The following is a 14,488-nucleotide window of genomic DNA, read 5'->3' on the forward strand; positions in this document are numbered from 1 at the left end:
CAGGGCCGCTGGGACACCTACCCTCAGGGCAGACACACAAGAGGCTGAAGGTCCGTTCCCAGGGCAGGGGTCCTGGCTCATGGCCACCTAATGTCACCTGTCAGGGACATTCCTGCTGGATAAGCACTGATTTCACTAAACAAGGACGCTCTCCGGGGGGCACCGGAAGGGGAAGCTTGGCGGGGGGCCAATGGTCACTGCAGGAGGTCAACAGAAACACCTGCCTGAACGTTTCTCGGACACGAGTCCCAGGAAGGACGCTTCCTTGGAGGGTGGGGCAGGGTGATGGCGTCGGCAGTGACGGCCGGGAAGTCTGGTCGCTCCCTCACCCATTCTCGATGGAGCGCTCGAGATGGTCTCCAGGAGGGACGCGGGGAACTTTGGTGAGAACAGACATTAAGGTGACAATGAACTTCTTTACCATTTTCCTTCCAAAATGCTTTGCCGTGAGCTCGGCCCCGCGAGGCTCTGTCTCTGCTCCCCGGAACGCATCTGACACCTGCACGCGCTGTGTGGCCGCAGTCCCCGAAGGCGCCCTTGCCCCTGGGCACTCTGTCACCGCAGGTGAGCAAGCTCACCATTCCCAGAATCTCGTGGCAGTGGAACAGCGGTCTGAGGTCCCCCTTGTGGTCCGAGGTCCCCTGCCCAGTGCAACGCTGTGGCCTGTGTCAGCGTTTCTGTCCTTGTACTGCTGAGTGCTGTTTGCCTTGGTGTCCCGGTCACCTGCTGCTGGACGTCTGGGTTGTTTCCGGCTTGGGGGTGCCGACGGGCAAACAGTGCCACGGTCAAGCTTCCTGGCCCAGGGGCCCCACACAGACCTTGGTGAGTCAGGGACTCACAGACCGTCCTTCAGCACGCACGGCCCCCACCCCATGCCGTGGCCTGGCCCCGGGGCTCAGACTCTCCCACGTCACTGCCCCGGGGGCCTCATCCATGCCGTCTCTGACAGACACCCCCAGCAAGTGACGTTGGTCCCGGTGTGCCCAGGTGACATGTCTGTGTCTCCTCGCTCTGCCAGGGGGAGCCTTGCAGTAGACAGCACTTTATGCCCTGGAAGGAGCCCTTAGGGAGGAAAGAGCCCTCTCCCATCTGGTATCGGGAGCGTTTGTGCTCAAGTGAAGGGAGTGCCCTGCTCTCCCGACTGTTTCCATTAACAGATGATGAGGACTTGGGACCCATCACATTCCCCTTTTCAACTTGGCTGCCAGGAAACCCAGAGCTATGGTTCTTGATCAATCAACCCTGATTCCTTAAAAAAAAAAAAAAAAAAATGCCTTTTCTGGCTTATGCATCTTCCTTTGTGTGTCTACTTTTCAATGTATTTTTTAATGTTTACTTTTGAGAGACAGAGAGCAAAGGAAGGGGAGGGGGAGAGAGAGGGGGAGACACAGAATCCCAAGCAGGCTCCAGGCTCCGAGCTGTCAGCACAGAGCCTGACGTGGGGCTCGAACCCACAAACTGCAAGCTCATGACCTGAGCCGAAGTCAGGTGCTCAACGGACTGAGCCCCCCAGGCGCCCCTTAATGTGTCTTTTGGGTGCCTCCTCAAAGCTTAGGCACTGTGAGGCTGGCACCCCGATTGCTTGACGCCCCCAGATTATCTGTGGAGCCGTGATGCCAACACATCGGATTGGTGATGCACTCACAGGCCTGCGCCAACTCGGGGTTCCAAAGTGCCTCCTGTTCGGGATCTCACTGATGCCTGGAGGGTCGGGACCTCCCCTCTGTCTCTAAAAGCCAAAGAGGGGGCGGCCAGGTGCTCTGGCCCGGAAGTGGGTGTGTGTGTGCACGTGGCGGGGTTTCAGCTGCACCAGTGGGAGGGGCGGAGCCAGATGCCCCCGGGGAGTGGCGGAGTATCACCCCTGCCCCTGGGGGGGGCGCGGGTGTTGGGTGGGAGGTGGGGCCGCGTGACCCTCAGAACCCAGGGGTGTGGGTTACAGGTGAGAGAGGGGAGGTCCCAAGCACCAGCCCAGGGCCCTCTGGACGCCTGGGCCCCTCCTGGCCTGGGGAACCCTCACCTTGAGGCCTGACCCCAGCAAGGAGAAGCATCCCTCGGCACGGGTGGTTCACGGTCCCCGAAGCTCAAGTGAAAGCAGAAACGGAGGCTGGGGACACTGCTGGGAGGGGACGCCTCGGGGGAAGGCCTGGCTGGAAAGGCCCGGCCAGGTGCGACCACAGCGAGGCCCCAGGCCTTCTTCTGGAATGAGGGGTCTACGCACAGGCCAGGAGCCCGTGACTCACTGTCGGCACCGTGACAGGACACAACCAGTTCACCTTACACGCCTTCGTGCTGTCCTGGTGGTCTACTGCACGCGCCCCAGCAACAGGTTTACAAACCTGCAAGGTGAGGACCCGGGGGTGACAGCTCACCTCTGCTTCGCACGGTGTCACCTGGGCTGGAAGCCGCTGGAGGGCCTGCCATCACCCAGGTGGCTCCCCACGCAGCCTCCCCATCCGGCAGGGGCTTCCCACGTGAAGGCCGCCAAGTCCCAAGGGCACACGTCCAGAGGGCGCCGCCTGCCTCCGCCTCCTGTCCTGGCCTCACAGCCGCACGGCTCCACCCGTGCCTCATCCCATGCTGGAGGCTGACCCGCGTCCCCGCGGGCAGAGCGCCAAAGCCTGGGTGGATGAGTTTTAAAACCACCACATCTCCACCACCCTGTGATTCTCCACGTACAGGTGCCGGGAAGTGCAGGCCTCCTGAAGGTGGTCCCGGCACCGGCTGCCCACCGACTTCCCCCACTCGCTGAGGAGGTGTGGGCCGCGGTGCCCCGAGCGCAGCCTCCGGGGCACTGGGAGCCCCGTGACTTCTGGGGAGCTCAACGCACCCAGCGCTCCTCTCGGCATAGAACGAGCCTGTCCCGGGTCCGTGCAGACAGCGGCCTGCAGAGCAAGTGCTGGGCACCCGCAGGCAGAAGCGCCACATGGGGAGTCTCGCCAGGACGCCGTCCTGGGGGGGCTACGGCCACGGCCTGACGCACGTTCGTGGTCAATCAACGCACAAATGAGAACGAAACACACAGAACGAGAGCCACGGCCGACACAGGATGGTTTTACTGCAAACAGGAGTGGAAAAGGTCGGTGAACGCAGGCAGGTGGCCAGGCAGCCCTGGCCGCCACCGGAGGGACCGCCCTCAGCCCCCAACAGGGACGGACCACTGCTGGCGGGAAGGGCTGGCTCTGGTGGATTTCTGAGTCATTCCAGTAGAAAACAGGCCTTTCCCTCGGCTTCCCCGTGGGCTCTGAGGCCACGCAGAGGCCAGGCCAGTGTCTCTAGGTTGCCCCCCAAGTGCTCCCGTTCGGTTGCGAAGGCGTGAAAACCTGTCATCGTGGAGTCAGTCCTCCCGAGGGCCAGGGGCCCGGCCCCCGGAAGTCCCCGGGCCCACTGGCCGCTGCCCTGCCGTGACCCCGCTTGCCCCTCGCTGGGGCCCCACTGCCGGGAGGACACTGTCGCCCTCACCGAGAGGCCCGGGACCGCCTGGGGCTGTGGCAGTGACCCGGCCCGCCGGCAGCCCTAGGACAGCAGCTGTAGCACCTGCCGGACGCGCTGGATGGTCCCCAGCGGGAGGGTGTCCGCGCCCCTGGCCTCGTCTGACTTCTGCATCAGGGCCTCGGCCTTCTGCACCGTCAGCTCTCGGGCCCGGCCCCTCAGCCCCTCCAGGTAGGCCAGCAGGGTGGAGAAGAGCTCGTCGGGAACCTGGTGGGGGAAGAGGACCAGAGCGTCAGGGGCCGGGCGGGGTGACGTGACGAGCGTGGACACCGAGCGGGCCCGGGCGTCAGGCGGCTCACCGCCTCCTCCTCCAGGCAGCAGAGCTCGGCGTCATCTCGGCCCCGGGCACGCCGACGGTGCGGGGCCCCGTGTGCCGCACCCCTGTTCCCACCCCGTGCCGCTGCTGTGGGACCACGGGGCTGGGGGAGGCGGGGAGGGCAGGCCAGTCTCCCGGTCTTTTTCGAGGGCTCGGGGCCCTGCAGCCATTGGATGTCACCCCCTCCCGAAAGGCCAGCCAGTCGACAGTTAACAGGCGCGTTTGTGAGGAGAGAAATCTTCTGAGACACACACACACACACACACACACACACACACACACACACACACACCCCGGGGGTCTGAGGGTGGAGCCCCCGCCGATAAAACCGAGTTCTGGCTCCCCGACCCCAGGCTCGGCTGGTCCCGTCCCGAGGGGAGAGTGAAGGGGCAGCCGGGTCCGCTCACAAAGCAGGTAGTGACTCACAGGCCTCAACTCCAAAGCTTCAGCAGTGGAGGCAGGGGCAGAGACAGGCACGCGGGGCAAGGGGACAGAGCCAGGCCCAGGCAGGAACCGCTCCATCCATGGTCAGCCGGCTCTCGACAAGGGCGCCCAGACCATTCGATGGGGAAGGGGGCCCCCACATCACTCCCCTCGCATGCGGACCCTCTCCCACCCCTTGTTGAGCCCCCCACCTCCCTGCACAGGCTTCCCCGGTGTTGGCGGCCAAGCCTGTGTCCTGCAGCAAGACTAGAAGATTCTACCGTGAAATTGAGGACACAAGAGAGAAAACCCAGATCCTGAGCCCGGCCCATCAGCTCAGGATCTGGGTCTCAGCTCAGGACACGGGCCCCTGGGGTGCGCACAGCCCTGGCCAGGTTTCCAGGCCCTTCCTGACCCCACAGGGCATCACGTCAGAACAAAGTGTCTGATCTCAAAGTCAGAGGCCAAGCAAACAAACCAAAAGCGACCTGAACAAGATAAATGTCGTGCGGAGAGAAGGGGACTTCAAAGTGGTGTTACTGACATCCTCGAGAAGTAAGGAAACACGATCCACTGAGAACACGAGAGAAGAACACCGCCGAGAACGGCTGTGTCTTCAGCGACACGGGTCACAGTCTGTCTTTGGTCACAGGGCCATCCTGCTCTGACCGGCCCCTCCCCAACACCCGTGACACTGAGCTCCTCGACACTCGCTCAAAGGCCACCTGCATCGTCTGCTCTGGACAGAGGTTGACGCACACCCTTTGTCCGTTTTAGAGTTGGGCTGCCCTTCTGTCGACCTAGAAAAGCTCCCACAGTCCGTGAGATCGGGGTCTGCGCCCACCTCCTCCCTCCTGTGGGTGGGTGGGTGGCCATCTCCCCGCCCGCCAGTCTGAGTCTGCGGTCACTGTGCTGGGGCAGTCGGCGCCTGTGCCCGACCTGAGGCCACACAGGTGCCCCCACATTTGCTTCTGGGAGCTGTAGTTTCAGCCCCGACATCCGGGGCCTCGACCCACTTTGAGGGCTGCTGACAGAGGTCCGGTGGGGTCACCTTCCTTCCTTGACACGTGCAAATCCAGCTGGCAAAACTCCGCTTGCGGAGGAGGCCATTCTTTCCCCATCGAATGGTGGTGGCTCCCTCCGCCTCTGTGGACCCTGAGCGTACTCGTTCCCTTCCGGGCTTTCTATTCCCCTCCCTTGTCAGTCCACCCCCACGGGGGTCGGATGTGGCTTCTGTCTCATCCGTGAAACCGAATCGCAGATCCTGCTCCCGACAGGAAGTGCTCATGCACACCCACGCACACACGCAGACACGTGGCGGCCATGAGGTCAGGCCCGTGCGCCTCAGGGGCTCGAAGTGAGGCTGGGGTGGGGGTGGGGGTGGGGGTTCTTCAAGTAGGCGCACCAGGAAGACAGGGCACGCGTGGGACCACAGAACAGGTTCGTCTCACGTCACGGCCTCTGCTGTTCCCGCGGGCAGCACCGGGGCACCACTGCTGCCACGGTCCAGCCAAGGAGGGTCCGGCACTCTGCTCCGGGGCCACACACAGCCGGCGGGGCACGTGGGCGGGACGGCAGGACGCCCACAAAGGGAAGCGGGGCTCGGTGTGGGGCCAGGAGGCGACACCGTCTAGCGTCTGGGGGCCGGAGCAACCAGGACCCCCAGCTTTGGCCCCGGGGTCCCCTCCTGTTCCTGCCAGCAGCCTGCTGAGTCACGCAGGCCCGGGAGCGTCTGCGGAACCAAGGGCCGGGCACACAGTTCCCAGGGCCCTTCCCCCTTCCCCGCCTCCGCGACTCCCCTCCTACCCCCCCACCCCCAGGCGCCTCGGCCACAGTCATCCGCTGCGGTCCAGGGCTTTCTTCTATCCCACTGCCTGTGCTGGACCCCAAGTGAACCCTGACCCTGACCTCAGGGGGCTCACCAGAGACCAATGAATCCATCGGCCCCTCCACAAAGGCCCCGGACACCACCCCTCCCCCCAGCTGGGTTCAGGTGCACGTGCCCCGGCTCCCAGGGGAGCCCGGGCAGCCCGGGGCGTTAGGCTCAGAGATGTGGGGGTCCGTGAAAGCCGACGAGCCTTGTCCTTCCAGGTTAACGTCCCAGCGGGGCAGATGGCTAAGTAAATGACAGGATACCGGGAAGGTGCCAAGTCCATCCGCTGGGGGACAGTCTACTCACAGAAACCTAATTGACACACACACACAGAGTTAACCCCAAAGAGATCAAAGGCCTAAAGGTAAGAACAGAAACTACAAAACCCTCACAAGGAAACACTGGGGTAATTCTGCTGACCTTGGGTGAGACCGTGATTTCTTAGTAATGACACCAGACGCACAAGTGACAGAAAAAAAAGACAAAAATCAGGCTTTGTCAAAATTATGACACGTCCCCAGCCCACCTCCCGGCGTGCAGTGACCAGGTGGTCTCCAGGGGCCTCAGGAAGCAAGGCCTCGGTTCCCGAGGCGCCTAGGCCCCTCCTCAGGGCACAGCGAGTCCCCACAGGCTGGGAGTGGGTGTCAGGCCACCATCACCTGCCAGCACCTTGAGGCCCCGGGGGGGAAGGGGGCGGGCAGGGTGGTCAGGACACAGGTCTCTGTCCACAGCTGCCCGCTGGCTCCGTGTGTGTGACACCTGCTCCAGAGAGTTCCAGGGACGGTGTGTCCGCGGGGCCCGGGCTTCTGGGCACAGAAGTCTGGTGATGTGCTGGGGGGAGGGGGTGTGGGCCCTGAGCTATGGCGAGTGGGGAGCGGCCACGGATCGGCGCGGGACAGGGGGGTCACGGGGAAGGGAGGGTGGGATGTCACGCCCCAGTGCGGGCTCTGCGGTGGGTCACAAGGCCGGCCCGTGACTCCTGCAGCGGTACAGGCTGGCCCAGCCCTGGCGCCTGTTCGGAAAGCTGTCCCCCCACCCTGATTTCAGAGTCTGGCTCTCAGGCGTGTCCTTCCCCGGTCACGGGCACACAGGCACCCTGGACCTCCCTGTAGCAGGGCCGTCACGCTTGTGACGAAAGCTATACTTGTCAGAACCGACGGCGGTAGCAGGGGGTTACGCAGCCTGGGAGAAGACCCTCGCAGACGTGGATGTGGCTCTGGTGGGGCGGGGGAGGGGGCAGGCGGCCAGGCTCTGCCCAAGGGCGGAAAGCCAGCCGACCAAGGCAGACGAGGGTGGACCAAGGAGCACCACGTGGCAAGCACCAGGGCGACCACTGGCCAGGACGAGAGCTGCCAACGGTGTGGTGACAATCGGGGCGTTTCTAGAATCCCGAAGCAGGTCCACAGACATGGCCGATTACCGCACGCTCAAACCCAGGTGCCCCCTGAATCATGTGACCTCCTGCACCAGCTGCGTTGGGAGGGCACCCCCGTGCCCCCGCTGTGTCTGATAACTGGCTTCTCCCAGACGCACTCCCCACCCCGCCAGGTGCACACAGCTCTCCTCCCCACCGGGGACGCACGCTCCACCTCCCTCCGCTCACTCACCGCGCACACGGCAGTCGCCGTCCTACATCCGCGCGTGCTTCCCCTCCCCCAGCGTGCACACACGATTGCTGTCGGACATGTGCGCACGCGAGCCCCCTGCCCTCCCCTGCCCTACACCCCCCAGTGTGCACACCCCTGCCCCTGCCCTAACGCCCTCCCAGCGTGCACACCCCTGCCCTAAAGCCCTCCCAGCGTGCACACACCTGCTCTAACCACCCCCACCGAGTGTGCACACCCCTGCTCCCAGCCTCATGTACACCCCTGCCCCTCGGTGCACACCCCTGCCCTCACCTCCCCCCAGCATGCACACCCCTGCCCTAACGCCCTCCCAGCGTGCACACACCTGCCCTAACCATCCCCCCCCCCGCCGTGTGCACACCCCTGTCCAAACCACCCACAGCGTGTACACCCCTGCTCCCCCCCCCCCCGCCCCACCGGTGCACATACCTGGTCGTCGTCATACATGTGCAGTAGCAGCCAGGTCTGCCTCGTCTTCTGGAACTTCCACTCCTCGTGCTTCTGGGCCCAGCTGGGAAGCAAGGACAGGACACGTCAGGCGCCGGCGCGAACTGACAGAGGGTCTGTGCACCAGGTGTGTGGAGGCCCCTCCCCAGCTGGAGGGTGGCAGACGAGGAGCAGCGGAGGGGGCTCAGGGGCCTGGCGCTGGGAGGACGCCTCACCCACCCGGAGGCTCCTGAAATCAGCCGCTCCCGCGTCAGCCTTCACCGTGTGCCCGCCAGAGCGGGGACGGCCTTCCAACCGAGAGCTGTGTGTGGAGGGTGAGGGAGAGCCAGGAACCCTGACCCCGAGGGTCGTGCTGGTGTGGGCCACCTGAGGCCGTGTGACCCCCCCACCCCAGCCCCCACCCAACCCGCGGCCACGAGGCCAGCCTGCTGACAAGCAGGAGGAAGAGAAGGGCGGCGTGTCTGGGACTCGGGGGCACCGAGGGGTGTGGGCAGGAGGGCGGGGGGTGAGCCCCCAGGGTGTGTGATGTGCCCTAGCTGCAGCCTCGACTGGAGGGACAGTGGCTCGCGGGGCCGAGGTGGAGTCACTCTTACTCGACTTCACACACACGGTCACGTGACAGCAGAGCCGCCTGAGCCCCGCCCCACGTCTGCCGGGGACCACGGGCACTTTGCGTGGCAGCCACAGAGCAGGACCTGAGCCAGACCGGGTCCCTGCTCCCATCCCGCTGGGGACCCGTGGATTCACATCTGGGATCTGGCCCTGGAGACTGACCGGCGCCCCTACAAAGCGGTGTGCCTTCAGGGCACCACGACCCGGACGCCCGCACCCGCAGGTGTGGCCCTCGGCCTGTGCCCGGAACGAGTGCGCGGCAGAAATCGGGCCGTGGTCATTACAGGAGGCCCGGAGGAAGAGCCCAAGAGCCGCCAGGCCGGGCGCTGTGCCTGGCTGACCCCTGCGGGTTAACCCGAGGGGCCCCTGCCCCGTGCTGGTCATCGAGTGACTGCGCTGGCTCACACCGTCCGTCGCCCACTCTGCTGGGGGGAGGGGGGTCTTCAAAAAATGGGTTTGCCAGGTGGCGCGACGTTGAGCAGAAGGAGCCGCAGAGCCATAAACACAGGACACGGAGGCTGATGCAGTCTGGTTCCAGCAAGCAACCCCCTGGAGCCGACGGTCCACGAAGCCCTGGCCAGGCCTCCCGGGAGCAGCCTTCCCAGCAAGTCCTGTGGCCACAGCTCCTGTGCCTCCTCCCCCAAAGGTGTAGGCCCTGGGCTCGTCCGGCCCTGAGGAGTGGCTGTCTTGGGGTCTGCTCCTCCCGGGTCTTGGGTTTCGACTTACTAGCAAGCCCTTTGCCGTGCTTACTCATTCTTTACGATAAACCTTCTCTGTTCAAATTACCATTTGGTTCCACTGACCACCTGCACGCTGGCCAATTCCCCTGCCCTGGAAGATGGCACACGACCTCCCCCAGGGTCTGTGGGATCCATCCTGGGCTGACGGAGGGTGTGGAGGTGCCGAGCTCCACTGCCTGGGACCTGGGGCTCCACGGACCTGGCTGCCATGGCCACGGCATCGACAACACGGACGGGCTGTGTGCCTGACCCGAGCCAGGGCTCTGGTCTAGCTTAGGCTCAACCCCCCTTGTGGTCACCTGAACCCCCAGACAGTGCTACGGTGGCTTCAGAGCTGCCGTGTGGGCCCAAAGGAAGCAAGGGGCACTGGCTGGGAGCCCCAAGCCCCTAGGCCACAACAGGCAGAGAGGAGGCCCCCAGACCAGGACGACGAGGACACAGGAGTGAAGTTGGGGATGACGGACACGAACAAGCCAGCCCGCCTCTCCAGGCTCCTGCACCGTCTCAGAGACGCCTCCCTGAGAGGCAGGACCCGTGGGGATAGAGAATCTGAGAGACCAGGGTCCACGGGGAGGGAGCGGGGACCCCGCGCCGGGCGGGCTCCCTGGTGGTAAGGGCTGAGCCCCACCCTCTCGAGGGGGTACGGAGTCGTCAGTGGCTCCCACAGAACGTGGCTCCGTGAGGTCACGGGTGAAGGACGCTTCAACACCCAGACGGGCAGAAGCACGTGCAGCTGCTGTACAGGCCCACGGCCGCCCAGAGACACGTGTGTCCCACGGGCCCCGCCTGAGCCCCAACATCGGGCAGGTTCTGGAGCCCCTGAGCCGGTGAATGTGTCTCTATCTCCACCAACCTGTCCCCAAGGCCGCGGTCTTCAGGGAAACCCTAAGAACCCGGCCCCAGGCCTCACACGTGCCAACCCCCACGTTCCAGCCGGCAGTGCCATCGTGGCCTAGAGCAGCCCGTGCTCTCGCGGCAATCAGACAACTCGCGGGTTTCGTACGGCCCGGTCTGCACGGCAGAAATCTCTCAGCTCACGGGAAGCTGGAATCGGCTGGCCGGCCCAGGCCCCGGGCGTAAACGAGGGATGGGGCCCAGCAGCCTCTCGTCCCTGGAAGGCAGGCCCTGAGTCGCTGAGGCCGCGCGCCCCGCTGACCCCCGCTTACGCAGCACCTGATTGAGTCCCGGCCTGCGCTGGGGATGGGGCTGGGGGCCGGGCGCCCAGCGGGACAGGACACCCCGTGAGGGAGGAGCTGCCGTGTCTGGCTCAGTCGGCGGGAGGGGCCCCGGTGGAAGAGGGAAGAAACAGCCAGAGTCCGTCTCCCTGCCCCCAGCCCGGCGGGGGGTTGGTGTGGGGTCTCAGGGGAGAGCATGCTGGCTGCCTCGGCCCTGGGTCTGACATCCCACAGGGGCCAGGCTGCCCTCGGGGCTCCCGCGGGCCCAGAGACCACCGCTACCATTCCGAGCACACGCATGGGGTGCAGCTCCCGCCACACAAGACCTACAGCTGCCAGGCACGGGGACGCCGGGCGGCCACAGGAGCCCGCGCGGGCTGGAGGCGAGGCCGGAAGCGAGACCCAGACGGCAGAGGACAGGCGGCCTACCACAACATGGATGGCGTCCCCGGGCCGGCCTCTAGGTAATGGGGCATCCGGACAGGACAGGCCCCCGGTGGGTGAATGCCAGGGAGCTGGGCAGTCCACGCCGCGGCGGGAGGCGTGGCCTCGGGAGTGAAGACCGGGTCCGCAGCCAGGCCTCTTGCCGTCCACACGGGGTCTACGCAAAGAGCGGCCGCAGGCCTCTAGCCTGTCCTCACCCCCGCCCACCCCAGGCGGGCTCTGCGCCCGTGACACAGCCTGAGGTCCACTCTGTGGCTGGCCTGTCCCCCGGCTCCTCTGTTCAGCCCCGGCCCCGCGGCCTCCTGTGTCCAGCCGTGACCTGTGCGCGCTCACAGAAACACGCGTGGGCTCTCAGACTGACAGCCGAGACCACAGAGGACGACTCTCGCTCGAGGACCCACACTGACAACCAGCAGGCTGGCTCCAGCCCAGGCCCTGCCATCCCCAAGGCTGGTGCCCCACGCCGTGCTGACAGCCCAACTGAGCCGGGGACCTCACACCCGCACGCCAGCGGAGGGAGCAGCAGGCATCTGTCCTCAAGTCCCAGTGGGCCCCCACCCACGCGCTCCTGCCCTCTCTGGCCACCAACCGGGGACGGCCTTCAGCTCTGACCTCAGAGAACAGGGCTGCACGGACGGTGCTGAGCCCCTGCACCAGGCAGCCCTCGGCATTCTCGAGCTGCTGCTGTGTGTGGTCCCTGCAGGGCTCACCCCTCTAGACCCATGACATGCAGCAGGGCCAATCCAGCCTCTGCCAGGGCTACGGGGGCTGGCGATGTCCCTGCACCCCTGCTGAGTTTAGGGAGGGAGGCCGGGAGAGTCGCGCCAGAGACCTGGTCCCAGCACATGCAGATTCCCCAGCCGCACCCCAGACCCCAGACCCAGCTCTCTCTTCACTGGGACGTGTGCGAGCATGTGCCCAGGTGACACCAACACTGGGGGCTGGACTCCTTAAGGGGTGCTGGTTCCAGCCCCGTCCACTGTGCCCAGCAGCCAAGAGTGCAGAGGCCCCAGGGTCCCACGTCGCTCAGAATTACACATCCCTAAGGCTGGGGATGGGGACCAGCGGACAGGGTCCTCCTCACTGGGGCCAGGCTGCGGGACCCTCAGTTCTCTGCCCTGAGGAGGCCAGCCAGCTGGTGTGCTGGATTCCTGCCCCCAACGCAGCCACGCCCGGGGCCAGCAGGTGGAGTCACGGAGCTGGGACCGGGGGCACTCGCCTTCCTGGCTGAGTCCTTCCAGGGACCCCTCCGGGGAGGAGCCAAGAGGGCGCCGCTCAGCAGCCCCCTGGGTTATCGGCATTTTTGGTTTAACACGTACAGGATGCGAACGAGGAACACAGCGAGACACGGCCCCACACCCACCCGCGTGGCTGTCATCAGCGAGGGCGGGCGCGGACGGGCGGAAGTCGGGGCCCTTGCCGGCGGGGCTGTTAACGTGGCGCAGCCGCCGTGGGCAGGTCTGCAGCTCCTGCAAAAACGGGGTCCCTGGCAATCCCGCTCCGAGGCTGTGCCCGAGACCGAGGAAGACACGTCCCCACAAGATCCCGTACGCGGACACACACCACAGCCATCAGCCACAACGGCCCCGCGCCCGAAACAACCCGAACGCCCACGAGCGGGTGAGCGGATAAACGAGACGTGGCGTATGCGTGCGGTGCGTGGAATCTGGCCGTAAAGAGAAAGGGACGCCTGACACGTGCTGCAACGTGGGTGGGCCTCAAACGTTTCGCGGAGCAAAGGAAGCGCTTCGCAAAAGGCCACGCTGTGCGTGACTGCCACGTGCACAATCGTCCGGAATCGACGCGCCCACAGAGACACGGGGTGGACGAGGGCTTGGGTGGAGGCGGGCGGGGCGGTCTGAGGGGACTGGGGAGTGAGTGCCGGGAGCAGGGGCTGCTGTTGGAGTCAAAGGAGTTCGGCGGCGGCCGGGGCGGCTGCGCATACACCGCTCCCCACGATCAACACACAGATGAGTGCGTCCGAGCTGGGTCTCCCCAGGGAAGCCCGTCTTGGTGCTGGCCGCTGATGCCACTGGACGGACCCCACTTCCGGAGGAGGAAAACCATTGTGGGCGGCGGGGGCGGGGGGAGGCTGCTGGAACCCGTGATTTTACTTCCCCGCAGGTTCCTCTGCCAACAGAAGCCAGCGATTTCACTGGGGCCTGGCTTTTCCAGGAGCTCCTAGAGAGGCTTGCACAGAGCTGTTGGCAAATGCCAGGCTCTGCCTGCCGTGGGAACAGGGTAAACCAGGGTCTGCCAGGCACCCCGAGGGCTCGAGTGGGCACTAGGGGTGGTGGTTCTGTGGTGACGCCCACCAGGGCAGGTCCCAGGCTGCAGGGACACCACTGGCCCCAGGAGCCAGATTTGGAGCAGCTCACCCGAGCCCCCGTCCCTCCTGGTACACCAGAGACCCTCCAGACCCGGCCAGGCCCTGCGTGAGAGGGTCGCCTTACCTACGGAGGTAGTCCAGGGCCAGCTGGGCCCCGGAGGGCTTGGCCGGGACGCTCGGGGCTGCGTCCTTCCGAAGCTGCTTCCTCTCCTCTTTCCTCCGCTCCTTTTTCAGCTTCCTCTCCAAGACCCTCTTCTCCTCTGGGGTCAGCTCGGGCAGCTCGAGGGCCGTGTCCTGCCTGGCGCCCCAGGCGGCTCCTCCCTGAAAGGCAAGGGAAAACCAGCCTGGAAGGGTGCCCCTCAGCTCCCTGGACCCCCTCCCTCACCCCCAGTACCTGGGGAAGGGGCTGCTCAAAGTCTTGCCCTCCCAGGGACCCAAGAGACCCAGCGCCTGGTGACAAGTCCTGCGGGGAAGGGCCGGGTATGACTATCTCACCCCAGCACGTGTCAAAGCTCACTGACCTCGGACCTCTCTCCTGACCCTGCACCTGCACTCACGCACTGGGGACAAGGATTTCTGGGCGGAGAGGAGAGCCCCATCCCCCCACAGCCTTGCAGGAGACCTGCCCCTCCTCCTTTCCCTCTCCCCAGCCCCCCAGCCCTGCTGCTGCCCCCACTGTCTGCTGCCCTCAGGCTGCCCGCAGACCAGGTGCACTGAGGCAGGGCTGAGAGCATACTGCTCAAGGTTGGGGGGTGGGGTACCCACAGAGGCCTTTCCACTTAGGAACCCCTCCCGAGGAAGGCCTGGGTGCCTCCCCCAGCAGTTAAGCAGTTGGTGGACGCAGGCTGCCGGCCTCTCGCTCTCCCCTGATAGGGCCGCGGCCTCCTGACACCCCTATTTTCCCAGATACCTTGCGCCCAGCAGTACAGCCCCAACCCGCTCCCCATATCAAACCAAACCAGGCTTTCAACGGGGCGGGGGATCATGACCCCAGGACCTGCACACACGTCCCCTT

At 65.4% G+C, this 14,488-nt stretch overlaps 1 protein-coding gene across 2 annotated transcripts in view; it reads right to left on the reverse strand.

Moving 5' to 3' along the window:
- Positions 1-3,035: 3,035 nt before the first annotated feature.
- The window catches only part of CUNH7orf50 (chromosome unknown C7orf50 homolog), a 108,186-nt gene continuing 96,733 nt past the window's right edge, over positions 3,036-14,488 (reverse strand). For both annotated transcript variants that reach the window (XM_047089128.1, XM_047089129.1), the window contains 3 exons: positions 13,598-13,794; positions 8,156-8,237; positions 3,036-3,696 (listed from right to left, as the gene is read on the reverse strand). In XM_047089128.1, the coding sequence (XP_046945084.1) occupies positions 3,514-3,696; positions 8,156-8,237; positions 13,598-13,794 (462 nt within the window). In that variant the 3' untranslated portion in view covers positions 3,036-3,513. The remainder of the gene's footprint in view (positions 3,697-8,155; positions 8,238-13,597; positions 13,795-14,488) is intronic.

The sequence above is a fragment of the Lynx rufus genome, unplaced genomic scaffold (assembly GCF_022079265.1).
Source record: "Lynx rufus isolate CCGP_SWC_20201006 ecotype Redwood Valley unplaced genomic scaffold, mLynRuf1.p SCAF_27, whole genome shotgun sequence".
In the NCBI taxonomy this organism is placed as follows: Eukaryota; Metazoa; Chordata; class Mammalia; order Carnivora; family Felidae; genus Lynx; species Lynx rufus.